Here is a 21341-nt window from a genome sequence, read left to right on the forward strand (position 1 = left end):
AAAAAAAAAATATTCATTACATTATGAATAAAATGTAATCCAGTGTAATATAATATATTGACTATACAAAATTATATTATATTTATAATACTTTAAAGTTGTCAAGTCTCTATCATATCACTAAACTGTTGTTATCCATCTTATTGAACATCACAGAATTTAATAGAATAAAGGACAGTTAAAACCCCTAAAATGTATTTGCTGTTTTTTTTTTTTTTTTTTTTTTTTAGTTTGTGAAGAGAGTTGAGTGATTGAGATCTGTTTGTGTCTTTGACTATAGCATGAGCTGGTATTGATGTACACTACCTTTCAAAAGTTTGGGGACAGTAAGATTCATTTATTTATTTATTTTAAAGAAATTGATACTTTTATTCAGCAAGGATGTATTCAATTGTTTAAGACTTTTCCATTTTAATGGATTTCGGGCCGAGCGTTGCGAAATGGGACTGCCTAGCCATGGAGGACTGGTCTTGTCGCCTAGCAACTGTGACAGCTGTCATTGATGACTGACAGTAACGTTTGTACAGGGTTTATAATGTTCTAAATCTAAATATGCTCACCACCGTCCATTTCTGTACATAAGAAAGAGTATAAACTATACATAATCGCATCTTAGTAAAATATAAGTCAACATGTGAATGTGTGGCTTAAATTGAAACCCAATACTTAAATTAAAAGCAAATTCTCTCAAAAAAATCTTGTCATCACTGATTAATATACATTAAATATATATATATATATATATATATATATATATATATATATATATATATCAGGTTAAACTTTGATTAGTCACTCAAACCTATGTCTAAACCTCTCACTCTCGGGGTTTTTTTTTACACTTTTTACTCATGTTTGTAGTTCTGAATCCTCCAAAGCGCAATGGGTTGTGGGCAACATTAGCCTTTAGAGTGTGCACGAATCCACTCTTCGAAAATCTACCGGAAATAGTAGACCATCCGGGGACTTCTGGCATACTCTTTTCAACATACTATGCTTTGGGACACACATATTTTAATCTCACGTAGGCTACTGTTTAAGATGGATAGTATGGACATTGAGACGTAGGGTGACAGTTGAGCTAGAAAAAAAAAGATGGCGTCTGAAAGTTGTGACTGGTCAGTTTGTGTGTAAATGTACATATTTGGTAAATGTTTTCCACTTATGTCATTTCTAGCAAGAAATTACTAGTCATTAGATATTAATTTAGTTTCCACCAAAGCTTGCTCTATTTTGCTGTAGATCATTAAACCGCTGCGCTGTCTCAGAAATCTGTCCGAAATCAACTTCGTGAGGTACCAATTGCCTGATAGGTCAGCTGCCATTTTCGGACGCAGCCATGGTCAAGACGATCTGGTGAAGTTCAAACTGAGCATGAGAATGGGGAAGAAAGATGATTTAAGTCACTTTGAATGTGGCATGTTTGTTGGTACCAGACGGGTGGTCTGAGTATATCAGAAACTGCTGATCTACTGGGATTTTCACGCACAACCATCTCTAGGGTTTACAGAGAATGGTCCAAAAATGAGGAAATATCCAGTGAGCAACAGTTCTGTGGGTGAAAATTACTTCTTGATGCTAGAGGTCAAGAGGAGAATAGCCAGACTGGTTTGAACTGATAGAGAGGCAACAGTTGCTTAAATATCCACTTGTTATAACCGAGGTCTGCAGAAGAGCATCTCTGAACACACAACACGTCAAACCTTGAAGCAGACGGTCTACAGCAGCAGAAGACCACACCGGTGACACTCCAGTCATCTACCAACAGGAAACTGAGGCTACTATTCGCACGGGCTCATCAATAGAAGATTAGAAAAACGATGTCTGGTCTGATGAGTCTTGATTTCTTGAACATTCAGATGGTCGGGTCACAATTTGGCGTAAACAACATGAAAGCATGGATCCATATCAACGGTTCAGGCGGGGTGTGGAGGAAATGTACCAATTGAGGCCCCTTAGTACCAATTGAGCATTATGCCACAGCCTACCTGAGTATTGTTTGTGACCATGTCCATCCCTTTATAACCACAGTGTACTCATCCAGCAGAATAACATGCCATGTCACAAAGCTCAAATCCTCTCTTGAACATGACAGCGAGTGCACTATACACAAATGGCCTCCACAGCCACCAGATCTCAATCCAAGATTTCCCAAGACGTTTGGGATGTGGTGGAATGGAAGATTCGCATCATGGATGTGCAGCTGACAAATCTGCAGCTACTGTGTGATGCTATCATGTCAATATGGACCAAAATCTCTGGAATCTCTTTTTCCAGCACCTTGTTGAATCTATGCCACTAAGAAATAAGGCAGTTCTGAAGGCAAAAGGGGGTCCTTTTGTTATTACAGTTATTTTTGATAAATTATAATATTTCACAACATTATGGTTTTATTGTATTTTGATCAAATAAATGCAGCATTAATAAACATAAGGGATTTAAGAAAACATAAAAGAAAATTGTATGTACCCCAAACTTTTGAATGGTATTTTATGTGCATTTAGATCAACTGAAATACATTTTACTCTAAAGATAAAATGTGACCCTGGACCACAAAACCAGTCTTATGTGTAATTTTTTTTAAATTGAGATTTATACATCATCTGAAAGCTGAATACATAATATTTCCATTGATGTATGGTTTGTTAGGATAGGACAATATTTGGCCGAGATACAACTATTTGAAAATCTGGAATCTGAGGGTACAGAAAAATCTAAATATTGAGAAAATCACCTTTAAAGTTGTCCATTTCTATTGGCGATAGTGCTGCATCCATTCACAAAAATAAATGTTTTATATATTTAAGGTGGGAAATTTACAAAATATCTTCATGGAACATGATCTTTACTTAATATCCTAATCATTTTTGGCATAAAAGAAAAATCTATAATTTTGACCCATACAATGTTTTGCTGGCTATTGCCACAAATTTACCCGTGCAACAAGACTGGTTTTGTGATCCAGGGTCACAAATGTTAAAGATTTTAAACATCCCTACAGCTCATGCATGGGCTTATGGCCTTCTACAGTTTCTCTTGCAGTTTGTCTACTTGTAACTTTATCATTCTTATTTACAGGTTGTAAAACAGGACTCTAAATTTATTGAGATTACCATTGTCCTCAAACCATCACATGGGCCTTTCATGTCGGACCACTCTGTGTGTGTTTTGCATTGAGATCTGACTGCATGACAGCGTCAATCATCGGCACAACTCCCGCATTCATTTGCCTCCTGTATTTGCCAAGTGAGGCTTCATTCACGCTCATTTCCTTTTCACACATTAGCAGCATAAATTGGCCAAGTGACTTCATAATTGGCACTGGTTCCTCTGTTCCCGCCGCTGGGCACCATATGTGCCTGATTGGGTTGCATGCGATGGCTGGCCCACCCTTGCCTTCGGCGTTAGCCTGACACGCACATTTAGATAAGGGGTGAAAAGGGACACAATGGGTACAAATTCCATCTCACAGAAAGAAAACACATTACACACAAAAAAGGCCATGACTGGAGCTGCAACTGTTAAAATGTATATCGAAATGAAAGACATTTGTTAATTTACTTTGTTTACTTTATTTGTTTGTTTTAAATTAAAGCTGCAGTCCGTAACTTTGTGTTTTAAATTTACAAAATATATACAGTATAATGAGCGAGTACATCATGAATCCATTTTTCAAACTGTGTTTTTGTATTAGTACATTTCCAGTATTCATATGTTATGAGAAATGGTTAGAAAGGTATATAACATGCATAAATGGAAATGGGTCTAATTTAAAACCATATCTCCAGGACTATATGGAAGTTTAGACATCTTCTTCCACAGGCTGACCTGACTTCAATTTTAAAATCACCTGTGAAGTACACAGATTAAATGAAACATAAATGTGTGCTCACACAATGAATAGGTGTGATTTTGATTAATAACGTATACATACCTCTTTCAGCTGAGCAATTTCCTTGCTGTCTATGTTCCTTTGAGCATTGTTGGTGATGGCTTTCACTCGAGTTGCATAGCTGGAAGACATAAACCAATTTTAAAGTGTATATTACTGTATATTCCTTTGAATAACAGCCTTCTGCTGCAAAACTATATACAATTATATGATTAGCTTACTCAAGATTTCAAGTTAAGAGCGGAAAACTTGCTAGTGGTTGCTCGCTTCACATTTATTTATAAAATGCTTTATAGAATACAGATTTGTTTCAAAGCAGCTTGACGTTAATAAACAGGACAATAGTGTTATTAATGTAAAACTCATCAATTATGAAACCAGTTCAATTTCAGCTTTAGAGCAGCTCTACAGAAAACAATAGTGTCATTATTCAGGTCAATTTAGTTCAATGTTGTCTCAGTTTAGTTTTTAAGAAATTGTAGTCTGCCTCGACCCAGATTCCACTCCAAAGTTATATTTTAGAATGAGCTCATCCCCAAAATGGCTTAATTATCATAGAGATGAAAGAAAGTCAAGTTATATTGTTTCTTCACCATTTGGGTTGATCACATCCTGAACAAATGGTCATCTTCAATTGTAGAATGGGAATGGGACACAGAGAACCTTCTCAGACAATGGGGTGTCACAACTTCATTAACATACAGACCACAGCTGTTACAACAGGAGCAACTTCATTTACATTAAGAGTGGTAAACTGTAACAGGATAAAAGGTTTGAGATTCGGATGTTCTGGGTTCATTCTGACGCCGGTGAACCCAAGGTGACAGTGGCAAGAAGCAGCCTTGTGCTGCTATTAATTTAGGTGATTGAGCGTGTAAGATACATGCAAGGTATTTGGATCTCACATGAGCGAGGTGAGAGTCTCGTCCAGGTTGCAGTCGGAGGGAGCGATGTTGAGGAACATGAGGGTCTTGGCATTGCCCCCCAGTGAGTCCTGCATGAGCTGGGTCAGCTTGTTGTTACGGTAGGGCACGTGAGGCTGCTCCATTGATAAAGCTGAAATTACATCTCCAAGAGCACTCAGAGATTTGTTAATAGCGTTTGCCTCCTGGGAAGAAACAAACAGACAATGTGGGATAAATGTTGTCGTGAGAGGTATTAGAAAATACAAGACAAAAGTCAGGGGTGAATAGATACATGGGGGGAAATATGCATTAATAAGTAAGTATTTTGACATTTTAAGTCACACTTAATAACATCTTTGACATAACAAAATATAAAAAAAATATATTAAACAGTAGTATTTGCAAGAAAAACAGCAGAAACAGTTAAAAAATGAAAATAATAAAACAACAAAAATATTGTTATAAAAAAAAGACAAAGTATTTGGATACTGGGGTTGTCCAAGTGCTGCAAGTGTATTCTCTTATTATTCACTTAATATACAGTAATATATTATTGATTTCACTGCAGGGACTGTTGGATGAGAACAGAACTTGAACTGACTTGAGCCCGATGATAACTGCTTTATTGCTGATTTAACTGTTCCATAATGGAAGAACTTTGCAACATCTGTACTGTTATTGAACTGAATTGCATCAACACTGAATGACTCAAAGTGAAAAATGACACTATTGTCTTCGCTTAAAACTGAATTGAACTCATTTCTTAATTGATGAACTTTACAGTTATTGAATCAAACTAAATCAACACTGAACTGACTTCAGCTGAATAATGACACTATTGTCTTTTTTTAGAGCTGCTTTTAGAGCAGAATTTAATTCTGTTTTCATCATTGATTCTGTTAAATTCCTGTTTATCACTGTAAAGCTGCTTTGAAACATTTGTATTGTATAAACCGCTATATAAAAAAAGGTGACTTGACTTGACATATATTCAGTGGAACAGCAAAAATTGTTCTAATTGTTTTAGGTTTAGCCACTTATGTATTTTGCTTCTGAATTACATGTGACATGTGACAAGTCATAATAATTACTGTCCAACATCTCGGGCGCACATAAAAGCCAACATGAAGTGTCCAAATACTTCCTGAGGCCACTGTAAGTCAGCTTTAAAAAAAACCTTCAGCTGGTCGTCTTTGGCTCCAGTTTTTGCTGCTCGTTCACTTCCTGCCAGGTCCACCAGACTTAGCTTCCCAAAACTCACACTTCCATTGGTCAGATTCCGACTTTCAATCATGATGCCAATGATCAGGTGAGAGCGGGAACTCTCTACGTTCATCTCTACAAGAAGGTATAATAAAATTGAAAAATGTTTCAAAGTCCATTTGACAGCAAATATTACTTGTGTAACCAATAATGAATAGATGGATGCATGCATAGATGATGTACAGAGACTGTATTAAATCTGCATTTGTTCAAAAAAGACACTTGTCTCTCTTATATAATGTTAATGCTCTATATAACCCTAAATCACTCCTTTAGGCTTGTTCTCAGACACACATCACACAGTTAAACTCAAGGACCTTCTCCTTTGTTATGAAGTTTGGCATCAGTGCCAGGTCATTATGTTCTTACCATGCATTCATACTGACTGTTACTAAAGCAATTAATCCAAACCATTTAACCGGAGTCTTTTGAAATTTCATTAAGCACATACTTGTGGCCGCAATGTGGCGATTTGCACAGCCCTGCTCAAATAATGCAAAGAGTTCGCCGGCACTAGCTGCCTCCTTTGTCTCTGCTCCCTGGGCAAACACAAGCCCCTTTCTGTCCCTCTTAATTTCGATTCGCTTGCTGAAAGCTTCAGAAGGGCTCACAAAGAGATCCTGTAGGCGGTCGTTGTACAGCTCCAGCATGTAGGCTGAAACCTGAGGACGGACAAAAGAAAAGAAGACTGTTGAATATCAGTTCAGCTCAAGAAACACGTAGTGTACCTAAACATACCTTAAACTCAAATTTAGACTCATTATCCTGGATGATCTCAAAGATCTTGGTGAATGTTCTGGGAATGATTCCTGGGTTCCTCCGATCTCTGTCTCCAACCATTGTGAAGGTTTTCCCTGAACCCGTATGGCCATACGCAAAAATGCACACGTTAAATCCATCAATTGCACACTGGATTAGCCTAGGAAAAAATTTGCATCTTCATCTTGAGGAAATCTGCACAAATGTCACATTTCTTATATCTTAAAAGAATATTTCACAAAAATGTCATCATTTGCTAACTCTCATGTCATTCCAAACCATATGAGTTTCTTTCTTCTGTTGAACACTGATGGAGAAATTTTTAATTATGCAGTTGGTCGCTGTTTTCCAAACAATTATAATGAATTATTAGCATCCGAGTACTCAGAATATAGAAAACACATCACATGTACCAATATTGTTTGTAATTTTTGCAGCTTGACAGCCACATAACTCATTAACTTTCATTATATTGAATATAGCACCCAGGATATGTGTTCCACAGAAGAAAGAAGGGTTACGGATGACGTGAAGTTGAGTAAATGAAGACAGGATTTAAATTTTTGGGTGAGCTATCCCTTTAATTTAGCACTTTTTTTTAAACAAAATGTATGCAAAGTATGTCTCAGTACTATCACACTTACCCACTGGACTCCATGAAGACCTCCTCTTGCGTACACTCCGAGTTGAAGATCTTGTCAAACTGAAACTCGCGAGGTCCTCGAGGGGTGTCCAGGATCACAGAGTAGTCATCAAGACAAGCAACAATGGTGTGACCTCTTCTTGTCTGCTCTGCAAGAGTCAGTGGCCTTATTCGACAGAATACTCTGATCTTACCTGTACAAGACCAGACATAAAGTTGGACAGAGACAACCTTTTTAAGGGTCAAAAATGAACATTTACGATTAGTGATCTAGTAGTGGTGCATGTCTTATGATAAATGTTTTATCAATTTTACATCATGACTTGTCTATTTCTTAATTATTATTTTATCTTTATCTATATTATCTTTTCTTTTTTGGCGTTCATCTGTAATACTATTGGATTTGAACACAACTGATTAAATAGGAAAAAAGAATGTCTGGGAAATCAGTCAGGGGTCTTGGAGATATTTTGCCCAAAGACTCAGATTCAGTTGTATACCCAAAAAAGGGCTATACCAGATCATGTTGGCAACAGTTCCTATATCAACTAATTTCAATGTTTTAACCGTAAAACTGTGATAATATGCCTTTCAGCATGTCCTGGTTTTGCAGCGTTAGACATGTTCTTGGGTCAACATATTTTGTTGATCCTAGAACAACATTCCTGTCCAAAAATTTTATCCTAACCATATCCCTACCCCTAAGCCTTACCCATAAGATATCTCTAAAATCAGAAGGAAATTATAGGTGAATAACACTGATGTAGAAGTACCTAACCCTGGCTGTAAGCCTAAACTTGACATTAACTGTAAACATATCCCTAAAAAATATAATTGGTTGATTGGATGTTGTTCCAGGAACATGCTGCACTTGGTGAAATCAGGTTCTACGTGCCTTTCATGTCCTCCACCATGTTGTAGTACTTCTTCCTCAAAGTTCTTTCAGCTGAGTAGGTTTCAATAATTTTCTTGTTTTCATCTTTGATTTGCTTCAACTAGACAGACAGACAAGAAATATGAGGCCATAAATGGCAAAACAAAAAAATCGACTCCCATGCAATTCAGTCACTATGAAATTTTAGAGAGTCTAATTTTAGTTTAGATTATACATTGAAAGATATTTCCCTTGGCTGTGGTCACCTCAGCTTGAAGTAATAACAACTGCTGCCCCACACTTTTAGCAGTTTCAGAGTTTAAGAATCCATTGTTTTGGAAATCCTCCTCAAATTTCTAAAATGAGAGGAACATTGTCTGTATGGAGTGATAATGAGTACAGAATACGTTTAGCGTGTGTGTGAGTTTGTGCCGTACTCTGATTCTTTCATCCAGCTCTGCCTCCCATGCCTCGTTCATGCCAGTCTCTTAAGAATAACACAGAATGAACTTATATAGACATCCATCCAAAAAAGAGACATTAATCATTTACACAGTTACCAATTGACCATATTTACCAATGACATTGGGTTTAGCCCCCGCTCTGATGCACTCTAAAGCCACCTGTATGACCTGATGATGGAGTAAACTGGCCTGTGATTCGTCATCCGCCTGTGGCTCTGCCCTGAGTTGACATGCGTTATTCAGTTAGCCGATGCTTATTCTGAATTTGACAGTTTAAGCTATATTCGGACTCTTTAGAAACCATGCATGATCCTACATTTTCTGCAGTGCATCCTCTCGTTCCTCATGACTCTTCTGGCTGGACTCTTCCACTGTTTGGCCAAGAGTTTCTTTAATCTCGGCCAGGATATTTTGGTTGTCTTCTGCCATTTGGTCAAACTGCTGTTTAGCCTCTGTCAGTTCAGCATAAACATGATGAGCCTGGAATACACAATGGAGGAAAGCTGTTTTGTTCAGTCATGGTCCATTTAAAGGCACAAAGTAGCATTTTATTAGCAATTCATATGTTCAGGTTTAGTACACACTATTTTTCATAGACCTTATTTCACTCATAAACTGACAACTATGTACTAATAAAATAAAAATGACCTGTTGTATAACAGCACTGAGGAGGCGAGAATATTCTGACTGCTTAACAGGATCTGTCACACGCTCTTGTTCTTCCATGAGCATTGAGATCTCTCTCTCCCTCTTTAGTAGATTATCCTTCAAAATTTCCAGACGTGCTTGTGCTCCATCTAGTGGAGCATCTGAGTCACTACTGTCCTGATGGCAAAGGCACAGTTAAAACAAGTTATCTCACGGGAATCACATGGCGTTCCCTCACATCACCAATGGTAAATACCACAACATGTCTTGCTTTCCAACTCTCTGCAGGGAATCTTTTAGAATGAAGATGGTCTTAAGAGACGTTTTTATTGATTTTCTACCTTTTCTTCAGATGTTATTTCTGGTTCTTTCTTCTCCTGAAAGGCCTCAAGCATCTCCTGGACCTTCCCCATCTCTGCCCTTGCCAAATGCAGCTCCTGCAGTGCTGTTAAAGAGACGGAGACATTTGTTAATCTTACCATATGTTTTTGTATGGTAAACATCATACTGTCACAATCTTGGAATATTAAATTATCACATACAATATTAACCTATACAACTCTTACTTGATGCCTGATGGCTGTGAAGGAGGTCCAGACGCGAGGAGAACAATTCCATCATCTTGTTCTGTAAAAGTTTCAATAGATTCCTTTAGTCTATTAAACAGCCAATCTCTAGTCTCTCATGTAAGAGTCTCTCATATGTACTGTATATATATACACACACCACAATTGTATACCTTTTCTTTATCCCATGAAGCCAAGTCTTTTTGGTTTCTCTCCTGCAGCAGTTTGTGTTGCCCCTGAAGTTTTTCATTCAGATCCTCCAGAGTCTGATCACAGGAAAAGGAAATATTACAGTAAAAAAAAGAAAAAAAGACAGATTACAGCAAAATGACAACCTTTAAAACAATAAACATATAATACAAATACTATACAGACACTACACTGTAAAAAGTGATCAGCTGACTTAACTTTAAAAAAATGAGGAAACCTGAAGTAAATAAACTTGACAATTACACATAACTTAATTTTTTCAATTACGCATGAAGTTTATGTAGCCTACTTAATAATTTTGAGGCAACAGATTTCCTCACTTTTTTTTTAGGTTAAGTCAACTGATCACTTTTTACAGTGTAGGGTTACATAATGTATTTAGGTTTAGGCCTGAATTAGGAATTACGTGTGCTGTGATCAAGCCAATGAGAATTTGGGAAAATTGAGGAAGTAAAACAAATTTGATGATGCTTGTGACTCACCCTGACCTTCTCTTCCCAGTATGTGTTTTTTCTGGCCACCTTTTCCTGGTAAATATCTAGGATTCTCTTCAGGGTGTTAAGCTTATTTTGGTAATACCTCTTAATTTTAAGAGCTGTATTTTCCTACACACACATAAATAAACTTAAGCATCCATGCATACAATCAGTTGTTTGTCTGAATAAATGAATGATCAGCAAACAAGCTTATCACCTGATTCACTCTTGATGCAATGAGAAAGTTCTCCTCCAGTTCTTGAATCATCTCCTGATGTCTGCTCTTCATTGCGATCATATCATCTGTTATCTGTTGGTATAGGGAGCAGTCATTTACTATACTGGCGATAAAAAAAGATTCTACATGATCGGCCCATGCCAGCCTGTCAAAACATAACGTTCACCATTTAAGCTCTCATTAAAGAAAGAAGCCTATTGGTCAATTTAGTTTAACCCAAAATATAAATAATTTTTATGTAAAAGTGAATAATTATGACCACTTTAATACATTTTATTATAACATTGAATTATATCCAGTATAATATTAATTATAATTAACATATTTCTGGTTTGGTGTTCATGAAGAGGTAATCAATCAAGGTTGGGAAACAATATTATAGCTGTCTGCATACAAAAGTATATGGGCAATTCCATGCAAAACTGTCACATCCATAACGCCAACACAATGCCATGGTATTTAGTTGGCGTTATGGATGTGAGTTTTGCGCGGAATTGCCCATATGAGTATACAGTACATGATGGCATAATGCTAACAGCTCTACATTTAGCAAACTAAACAAAGATTACATGGGGTGTGTATTGGAACCTGATGAGATTTGTCCTTTTGTGAATCAATATGAATTATGGGGTTTGAGTTGTTTAATAATGTGTAGTTATGAAAGGGCCTTGCTCGCGGAAGAATCTAAAACACATGACATCAGATGAGATGTCTCATCCCCACCCCGTGCTCCAGGGCAACAGAGGGAGTGACAGACATGTGACTAATGCAAGAAGCAAACCAAAACTCTTGAGAAACAAAATGAATTTCCTGTTCCAATGTCTTGACCAAAATATATTGGCTTAGGTTACATTTAATGGATGAAGAAAACAATGCCTACCCAATAATCCATATACGAAAGAAAAAGGAATGATATCTACATACTTGGGTTATGCATAGCTTGGCAGAGTCGTATGGGATAAACATCTTGACATCTATTGGAGCCTCATCTTTAGGATGTCTTACGCTTGCACTCATAGAAGGCACATTGGGTGCTGTAATTTGAAAATGCAATGACAATGAAATAACGTGTATCGGCACTTAAGTACGCCCAATCTCCACTGCATGGTAGAACCTACTTTTGCCACTTCGCTTTGGATCCCGGTGCCGGTCTGCGCCGATCCAGTGCCTGAATGTGTTCCATTTGAGTCTACCTTTCCTCAGCCATGAGAACTCACAACTAGCTGCACCTTTAAATATTAACATGCAGTTACAGGCAGCGATACTTCACTCACTGGACTTGGTTGGGGAGTCTGGAGATTTTTTTATTTTTTTTACAAAGCCTTGATGAACATTTCCTTTAGAGATGTGGGATAGACAGTTTTTGATGAATGCTAAACAATAGGGTGCAGTAAATGTTAATTAGTTAAAAAAGTGAATTAGCTAGACAGGTCATCTGGGTATTCATCTTATATGTCACACACTGTGACGCATCGGAATAAACAATACCATTCAGTATACAAATATATTAAATCTTTAATTTATACATTTTATCATTCAAGTTACACATTTCAAGTATTGATTTATTTCTTAAAGTGACAGTTTTACAAACACATTCATTTTAGTTTTTATTTATTTATTCCTTTGTTTAAATTTACATTAACAGATTTAGGGTGTTAAATTAAATATGCAATTAAGCGAGAGCTGAGCACAAAGTCATAACCGGATGTACTTTATTAAATAAACAATTACATCATTATTTATCATAATATTTCCACAATAGCACTGAATAGACCTTTTAAATCACTTAAACATGTCTGTACATGTACATGACAAAACACAAGTACTTCCTTAATCCTTATGTACTTCACAACAGAGATTACTTTCACTTATTTTTTATGCAAGTAGTTTCTTCTAATATTTTCAGCGGCATAAACATCATGATGAAACGTTTGTTCCAGACGTACTTGCTTAAAAGACAAAAAAGAAAAGAAAATAACGATGTCAATAAATGAAACTTTTTTTGAAGAAGTTGGTTGAATGTCCTTTTTAATGTTTTAAAATTAGGTTTAAAATTAGGTTACAAGTTTAGATGAATCAGATCAAGTTATATTAGTGAGGTGGTATTGAGATTATTACGTTATTATGATTAATTAGGTGTTAGTTTAAATGTTATGCAAATATTAGATTCTTCAGATTCTGGGAAGTTACAGGGACACTCAACTCACCTCTATCTTTACCCTGATCTAGGAGTGTATTATGAATGTTACACGGTCTACGCCACTGAACCTCTTCTCTCAGATCAGGAATGCTGCCTGGAAGTTCCTCTGATGACATGGGATGACAAAGCACCACTCGGGTGGAGACCACTGAATCATCCTGATATCGAGAAAGGTCAGTGGTCTCCCAGGCACCTATATAGTTAAAGAAAACACTTAGCCTGTCCTCAGACATGTTCTTCAACAAAGTATAAAACACTTAGACACTAAAAAGGGTGTCTGTTGGTATTATAAAAGCCAGAAGGTTGTAGTTTTGGAAATGAATCCTCTGCTCTGAAGCAATAATATTCCGTAAGTTTTCCTCTAAAATTACTCCATTAACAGGAACAACAGAACATTGATAATGACTATAGAGTAGTTTAGCTAGTAGTTTAACTATTTCACAAACCTTTATTGCACAAAATATAACACACTCAAGTCTGATTACACGACTCAAATTATGTATTAAGATGAACGGAAGGAATAGACACTTGTGTGCATGTGATATTTACTTACGTTGTTTTGCTGCTGGGGCAACAGTGTGGTTACGTAACTTCCTGCCCATGAAGTTCAAAGACATGGACGCATTTTCTGCTCCAGAATTGACATACATGATGCCAGAGTGTTTGTATCTCGAGCTGTTTTGTTTGGAAATGGTTCAAAGCACCCGATACGTTGAAACTATGTAGGTTACACTCAGAGGTGACTGTACCAGCGGGATTCCTTCACACAAACAAACATGTAAACTGAGCAATGCAGTTTAATAAGGTGAATGGAACTTAACTGATAGCTTTTTTAAAACATATTTTAAGAACTATTTTATATTATATCCAGTAAATAAAAATTGTAAACTTTCTTAGCATTTTACTATTCCACTGGTTAACCAGGATTAAGGGTGTGAACAACCTCTTCGTTTAATGAAAGTAGGCTACAGGCTATATTAAAAAAAGCTACCTCTGGCTATAACAAACATAGAATTGCATTCAATAGCTTTTGTTGAATCGGAGAGAAAATCAATAACATAATCAGTGAAACCATCACTATCCGCTTTATGAATCAGATTAAAGAAATGAATGAATCAATAAATCAGAGGGATTACCTGGATTCAAGATGACACTTGACTGCGGAGGAAGACCTAACTGGTAGACTGGCAAAAAACTGGAAAGATGCTTGTTTCTGTGAGGAACCAAACTCTCAACACTTGTTAAATATTAACCTCAGTGGATGAGGTTTCAGGTGCACAAGCTGCATCAGGTTTCCAATGTGTGCGATAGAGATTGTAATGAGATCTACACGGGTCTATCTCTCTGGGACAATAATGAAAAACCTGCATTGTGCTCATCTGTCAGTTTTGTGAATTACTGTCTTCCCTTAATAATGGATTAAATATTTTTTCATGAATTGAGAACCAAATGATTGGACATCATGTTATTATTTTAATGCACCTGCACTGTAATATATATATATATAATAGGCTACAGAAGATGTTTACAATACAGACTGTCTCTATGGACAGGTAACCCATACAATCAATTAGCCTGCTTGTTTTTTATTGTAGCATTTCCACATTATTTTTGGTTTAACATTTTATACAGTGTGTATGCAGTCATCCGTCCTGTTCGAAGGCAAAGAAAATATAACACAGGTCTATAGTTCATCTTCCCTCTGTAAAATATTACAAGGATTACATATGCTTACTCAGTGAAGTAAGAAAAAAAATTAGCTGTCAAGTAAGTTACAGTTGTTGGAATAAACCCAGATGATCTCGCTGAGTTGCGCAAGTGTTGAAAATCATGCTCCAATATCACACTTAGCAAATAGTAAATCAACATCACCCGGTTGTGCTAGCGGATGTTAGGGCAGAAATGTTTGAATATCACAAATTCCATAGTAGCCTAGATGCATTTACATGTCAAAAGAGTTTACAAGACAAGAGGTTTACAAGTAAAAGATGTGAGGAAATACTGAAGAAAATGTAAAAGGCAGAAAACATGTCACAATCTGTTTGGGCAGTGTTAGGTCAGTCCTGTACATAAATGCATGCGCCGACAGGTCTGCATTCACAAAACAGCAATTACTGGTTGTATCTTTCCAACAGTCAACCGTTTGTCCTAAGAATGTGAATAGTAAGATGCCACATTGCGATTAGTTGGTTGGTGTGTGAGGAATGCAGGAGAACTAGAACCTCAGAAGCATTGCCCGTCTCTGTTTGTTATCCAATGCCTTTAAGGTGCTCATAATGTGCTATCATAGCCACTGAACCATGGTTAAAAAAACAACATTTGCGCAACACAGTAAAAAAATGCAATAAAAAGCTTCACATAAATTGCTTCCAAGAATTGTGCAAACTGCCACCATCTTGCATGCTTGATGGCGTGTAGCAGAGTTATTGCAGACATTGCAGACTTTTCGCAACAGCATTTTCAGTTGTTCTCCTGAGAACAAATACATGAGCAAAGGGTGTTTAATATGTAGGCCTAAACCTGCAGAACACTACACTTAAAAAAAAAAAAGAAGAAGCAATTTTCACATTTTACAGAACAACCCCCACCCAATGCCAGCAAATCAGTAACAAATAATTAAGTAAAGTAAATAAAAAAATTATAAAAATGATAAAAAAACAACAATAATGATAAATGCCTATACATATGTACAAGTACATATAGCACACACACAAATGTACAATATCCAAACAAATGCATATACACAGATACACATATACTTATACTTAAAATAAAATCCACTGTGAGACACCAATGTGTCCCTGAGCAAGACACTTAACCCCTAGTTGCTCCAGAGGCGTGCGACCTCTGACATATATAGCAATTGTAAGTCGCTTTGGATAAAAGCGTCAGCTAAATGAATAAATGTAAAATGTAAAATGTAAAATGCCAATACCCAATTATAGAAAAAACTGAGTTACACTGCAAGACATTATATAATCTACATCTTTAAGTGTTGTGTTGGAGGAACTCTGGAGTCATTTAAACATTCAACAAATTTAGAAACTTGACCTTTCATGTCAAGTTCAGAAGTTATACAAAGATGTTCAGGGGTTTGTAAGTTTCAAAGTTAAGTATATTACTTTTAACATAATTCCGTACTTGTAAATATCTGAAAAAATTAGAGGGGGGTAGTCCAAACTTTTGTGACAATTTTTTTTTTTTTTTTATTGTGTATAGGCCTACATGTGAATGCACAGAAAGTGTTAATTCTGTTTTTTTACACGGGGTTGCACTATTTTTTTAAATAACCTGACCTATTGTGATAAAATGTGAAATGAAAAGTATGGTAGCAATAAAACATGTTCATCCAAGTATGTAAAATGATTTGTTTTCTGAAATGACTTTGGTGAAAATAAATTCACCAGACATGCCTTGAATTTGTTGGGCTCTCTCCCAACAACAACAAGAAAGCACCTAATGTCAGCTTTAAGTGTTGCATGAAATAAGAAGACAAAGGCTGGCTATTCTTTACAACTCATTCTGTCTATACCATGACAATGGAAAATAATATACAGGTAGGAATATGCCAGCTGGGTTGCTTAAATTATTAGTAATATGAAGTGAGTTGGCCTATGTGATCAGATATGTCTAAATCTGAACCTGTTTAAATCCATTAAACTACAACACAGTTTGGCCTAACGGTATTAAACCAACTGTAAATTACTCAGAATATTACTCCCTATTGATTTGATAGTATGTCAAACAGTGTTGTAGTTTATTAAATTTAAATGGGTTCAGTCGCCTACTACTGTATATAAAAAATATCAGATTAATAATCAAAAACAAGAAAAACAAGCCTTTTGCATTATAGGAAACAATATTCTGAGTAATTTACAGTTGGTTTGATACCTTTAAACCAAACTGTGTTGTAGTTTAATGGATTTACAGTAGACTATTGCACATTTAGAGTTCCAAAGTTATTATAAAACATATTAAATGTTACTTCCAAAAACAGAGCCTTGTGCAATAAAAGGGATATTTTTATATGATAATAATAATAATACATTTTATTTGTTAAATTAATTTTAACTCAAACTCAAAGCGCTACAGCATGTACAGAACAAAATAAATCAAACAAGGAGAAAAAAATCTAAAACCTTAATTAAAAATGTGTCTCAAGACGTTTTAAAAAAAACAATCCACAGAAGCAGCATTCCTAATAGATGCAGGTCATAATGTCATATTTAAATTGTTTAGACTAATTCATTTATAGGGCTAATTAAGATAGGCTATATTTTATTTTTTGAAATGAATCCTTGTGCTATGCAAAGGGAACTTGTAAATCTGAGCTGGTTTTTATGTTTTTTATTTTTATGTGAATTCCACAGATTTTCTTTTTGCGTACAATGTAACTGGGTGTTTAATACGGGAAGGACGGAGGAAAGTAGACTTGCGGAGACAACGCCCAACTGTAGCGCAAGAGTTAAGCTGATGTTGCTAGGTGTGGTTCTGTGTATAAATACAGCTGAAACTTTTCCTCTACTCGCTTGCTGTGCATTCGGTCTTGGTAAGTGGCGAACTTGGATTTTCTTTACTTCTCACACGTCGTCTAACTCACGACAGTGCTGTCGGTTTTTTGTATTTAATAAATAATTGTTGCATTTTTATGACAGCGCTGGTTTTGTTTACTGAAAAATAAGATGCAAATGAGAAAAGTAAATAAAAAATGCTAATGAACATTATGCAACAAAGTTATGCAATGCAGTGGCTTAAAGTAGTTCTAAACAACTTAAAGCTCTTAAACTCCTCATCCTGGTTTTGTGAACTGTTATGTCGTCTTCAATATTTTGATGTGTGACTGGCGCTTGACAGTCTTTCATGTTCTGTTTTACTGGTGAATCATGTCCTTCTTATAAGATTAAAACTGCTAGAGAACGTATATAAAATATGATTAATTCCTTATAACTTTTTGATATATATGTATTTATGCCAACATGTAGGTTTGTCTGTTCAGTTCCAAGTGTCAACATGTCCTTCATCAGTGCTTTTCTCGAGCAGCTTGCCTATCAGGGCATGCAAGAAAACACAGTTCAAGACATCACAGTAAGTTTGCTTTAACTTTCTGGAAAATTTGACCAGATCCAGACTGAATGAGTCAGAGATAGGAATGTACTCCACTCCCCATTCTAGTCACAGCCATCCTGTTAAAGGGCAAGAGCTTCAATGTTACTGCTTTACTTTCCTTCTTGAATGTTTTATAGACTTCTTAAGTTGATCTGCTATTAGTTAGTTTGTAGGCTATGTTTAAAGGATTTTATTAAGTGTGTCATGTCTTTAGGAGGGACAGGGGACAGTGAAGCCCTTTGCTCAGTTTAATGCGGCTGCAGATGCAGGTGTCCTGGACAAAGCTATCAAGGCAAAAGGTGTTGAAAAGCGAAAATCTATAAAACGCATGTATGTCTGTTTATCTGTTTGCTCTATTGACACAAATGTTTGTGCACAGGTGTGGACGAGCCCACAATCATCGGTACACTGGTCCACAGAAGCAATGTCCAGCGCCAGCAAATTAAGGCTGCTTACCAGCAAGCGACCGGCAAGGTATTACATTCAGTTGACTTGAAATGAACACATTCTTTCTCTATGGATTCACCTTCATCTAAATGACCTCTTCTCCTCTGTGCAGCCTCTAGATGTAGCCCTGAAAGCTGCCCTTAAAGGTGAGCTGGAAGATGTGGTTCTGAGCCTGTTGATGCCTCCTGCTCAGTATGATGCCTCTCTGCTCAAAAATGCCATGAAGGTAACATTATTTCCGCACTGTAGATACAGATAAACCTCATGTTTTTACCCTGTTTATGGTGAATATTTTATATAGAGCCCCTGGACTTCCAATTTCTCAACCCCCCACACACAAGATTTGACATGGCTTGTATAACTTAAAGTCTTTTTCTCTCCAGGGTTTGGGCACAGATGAAGATACACTTATTGAGATTCTGGCCTCTAGGACCAATAAAGAGATCCGAGAAATTAAACAAGTTTTCAAACAAGGTAACATTAATGCTAATTATCAGCCAGTTGTCTTTTAAATATTTGTATGGCAGGAGTGTCCAATCTTGCTCCTCTAGGGCCAACGTCCTGCTGAGTTTGGCCCCAGTCTGCTCCAACACGCCTGTCTGGAAGTTTCTAGTTATCCTGGAGATCCTGCTTAGCTGGTTGGTTTGGGTGTGTATAATTAGAATTAGAGCTAAACTGTGCAAGATAGTGGCCCTCCAGGAGCAGGATTGGACACCCCTGGTTTATGGCATCTGAGTAGAGCATACCTGTAAATTAATGTATGGCTTACATTTATAGATTATAAAACGGATCTAGAGGCGATGATCAAGTCTGAGACAAGTGGAGACTTCAGGAATGCCCTGCTTGCTCTCTGCAAGGTTGGCTTTTCTTACATAGATGACCCGCCTTACATTTTCTAGTAGTGTTTCTCACTTCTGCCCTTCCCAGTACTGTATGTCTTCTTGGATGTCTATCTTATCGAACACCTCTGATTTTGCACTATAATTCACTAGTAGAGTGATTTGTGACTTGAATTGGCTTGTTAATACATTTTCATTTGAATTCATAGGCTGCCAGAAGTGAAGACAAGGTTGTTCAAGATGACCTTGCTGACAAAGATGCCAGGGTAATCAAGTGTTTATTGTGAATATTTGGTGGGTTGTTGTGTACATGTCTCTTGATCTCTGATTCTGCCTGTAGGCCCTGTATGAGGCAGGAGAGAAAAGAAAAGGCACAGACTGTGCTGTGTTCATTGACATCCTTACTACACGGAATGCTTTTCAGCTGAGGAAAAGTATGGTTGACCTCCCTGTTTTCAAAATAAGTAGAGCAGTTGTCTTCTAATCCACTTAATACATAATAATGTAATTTTTTTCTTTATATTTAGTTTTTCAGCAGTACGCCAAGTACAGTAAAGTGGATGTTGCAAAAGCCATTGATCTGGAGTTGAAGGGTGATATTGAGAACTGCTTGACTGCTGTTGGTGAGACACTCAAACCTTCATGATTGTCTATAGCTTTAAATATCTCATTATAAAATGGTAGTTGCAGTTGTCACTGCAAACTTCTCTGTGAATGGCCTTAGATGAACCATACCTTTCAAGACTTGAATTACTTTTTTAAAGTATGACAAGAATGCTATTTTAATGTTTACCTTTACTGTATGCAACAATATGACAAGAATGTTATTTTAAGAGAAAGCTTTGAGCAATATAACAGAAGCTGCATGACATTTCTGGAAAAAATAAATAAAATATATATATATATATATGTTTTCAAGTTTTGATAACACTGTCACTTGTCATCTTTTCAACAGTAAAATGTGCTGGAAACAAATCTGCATTCTTTGCTGATAAACTGAATCTAGCAATGAAGGCAAGTGTAACTTGACATATAATTGATACATTTATATCACTAGAGTCATACATTTTAAATTGCACCTTTTATAAATGTGTTGGAAATACAGCAGCAAGATCCATCAGTGTGACTTTGTGTTTTCACAGGGCTCTGGTTACAAAGGCAAGATCTTGACCAGAATATTGGTGAGCCGCTCTGAAATAGACTTGGCCAAAATCAAGCAAGAGTATCAGAAAAAGTTTGGCAAGAGTCTCTACCAGGACATCCAGGTATATACTGTAAATCTCAGTTAGCAAATTTTAAATATTGAATTTCTATTCTGTGCTGTCATTATTGTACTCTTCAATACATAAACACAAAATAGTGAGTGTGATACTGTGGTCCTTTCCTGTAAAGATTCAATTGTTAAAGATTGTTTGTTTTGTTTGTTTTAGGATGACACCAAAGGAGACTACGAGGCGATCCTGCTAGCCTTGTGTGGCAATTAATTGGTGACAACAATGAATGTATACAAATGAAGACCCACCAGCTATCAATATATGAATTATACACCCCATGTAACAACCATATTGGATTAAAAAATGTTTTTTAGAAATAAAAAAAACTTGTCTTAATGTATATGTTTGTGTGTTAATTATGCAACACTACTAATGTGGTGTGTATCTATGAATTTCTATGAAAGAGCCTATTGAACAGCACAAGTCTTTAAGTTTACTTTTAAAGGGTGCTCCAGAAGGTTCTGCCAGTGTGGCAATCTGAGAAACCCCAATTGGTGCTTCAAGAATCTTTTCAATCTATGTATTATAACTTTGTCA

The 21341-nt window shown here is 36.4% G+C and overlaps 2 protein-coding genes across 2 annotated transcripts; one reads left to right on the forward strand and one right to left on the reverse strand.

The window, feature by feature from the left end:
* Nucleotides 1–3664: 3664 nt before the first annotated feature.
* LOC311293568 (uncharacterized protein) lies at nucleotides 3665–13841 on the reverse strand. Its single transcript, XM_084413945.1, has 22 exons — nucleotides 13692–13841; nucleotides 13146–13331; nucleotides 12057–12167; nucleotides 11863–11972; nucleotides 10918–11010; nucleotides 10707–10829; nucleotides 10188–10280; nucleotides 10015–10075; nucleotides 9790–9893; nucleotides 9449–9625; nucleotides 9117–9280; nucleotides 8914–9020; nucleotides 8774–8823; nucleotides 8603–8692; nucleotides 8358–8457; nucleotides 7464–7656; nucleotides 6799–6979; nucleotides 6512–6722; nucleotides 5975–6135; nucleotides 4798–5000; nucleotides 3935–4013; nucleotides 3665–3850 (listed from the first exon to the last, which is right to left on the reverse strand). The coding sequence occupies exons 1-22, from the start codon at nucleotides 13786–13788 to the stop codon at nucleotides 3803–3805; spliced, it is 2742 nt and encodes a 913-aa protein (XP_084270071.1). The 5' UTR covers nucleotides 13789–13841; the 3' UTR covers nucleotides 3665–3802.
* Nucleotides 13842–17508: 3667 nt separating this feature from the next.
* On the forward strand, nucleotides 17509–21140 carry anxa1a (annexin A1a). The gene is made up of 13 exons (XM_084413946.1): nucleotides 17509–17687; nucleotides 18121–18223; nucleotides 18459–18543; nucleotides 18624–18718; nucleotides 18804–18917; nucleotides 19075–19165; nucleotides 19469–19548; nucleotides 19740–19796; nucleotides 19871–19964; nucleotides 20058–20153; nucleotides 20486–20544; nucleotides 20673–20795; nucleotides 20961–21140. The coding sequence occupies exons 2-13, from the start codon at nucleotides 18149–18151 to the stop codon at nucleotides 21012–21014; spliced, it is 1023 nt and encodes a 340-aa protein (XP_084270072.1). The 5' UTR covers nucleotides 17509–17687; nucleotides 18121–18148; the 3' UTR covers nucleotides 21015–21140.
* Nucleotides 21141–21341: the final 201 nt, after the last annotated feature.

Source organism: Rutilus rutilus (genome assembly GCF_951802725.1).
Source record: "Rutilus rutilus genome assembly, chromosome: 7".
NCBI lineage: Eukaryota > Metazoa > Chordata > Actinopteri > Cypriniformes > Leuciscidae > Rutilus > Rutilus rutilus.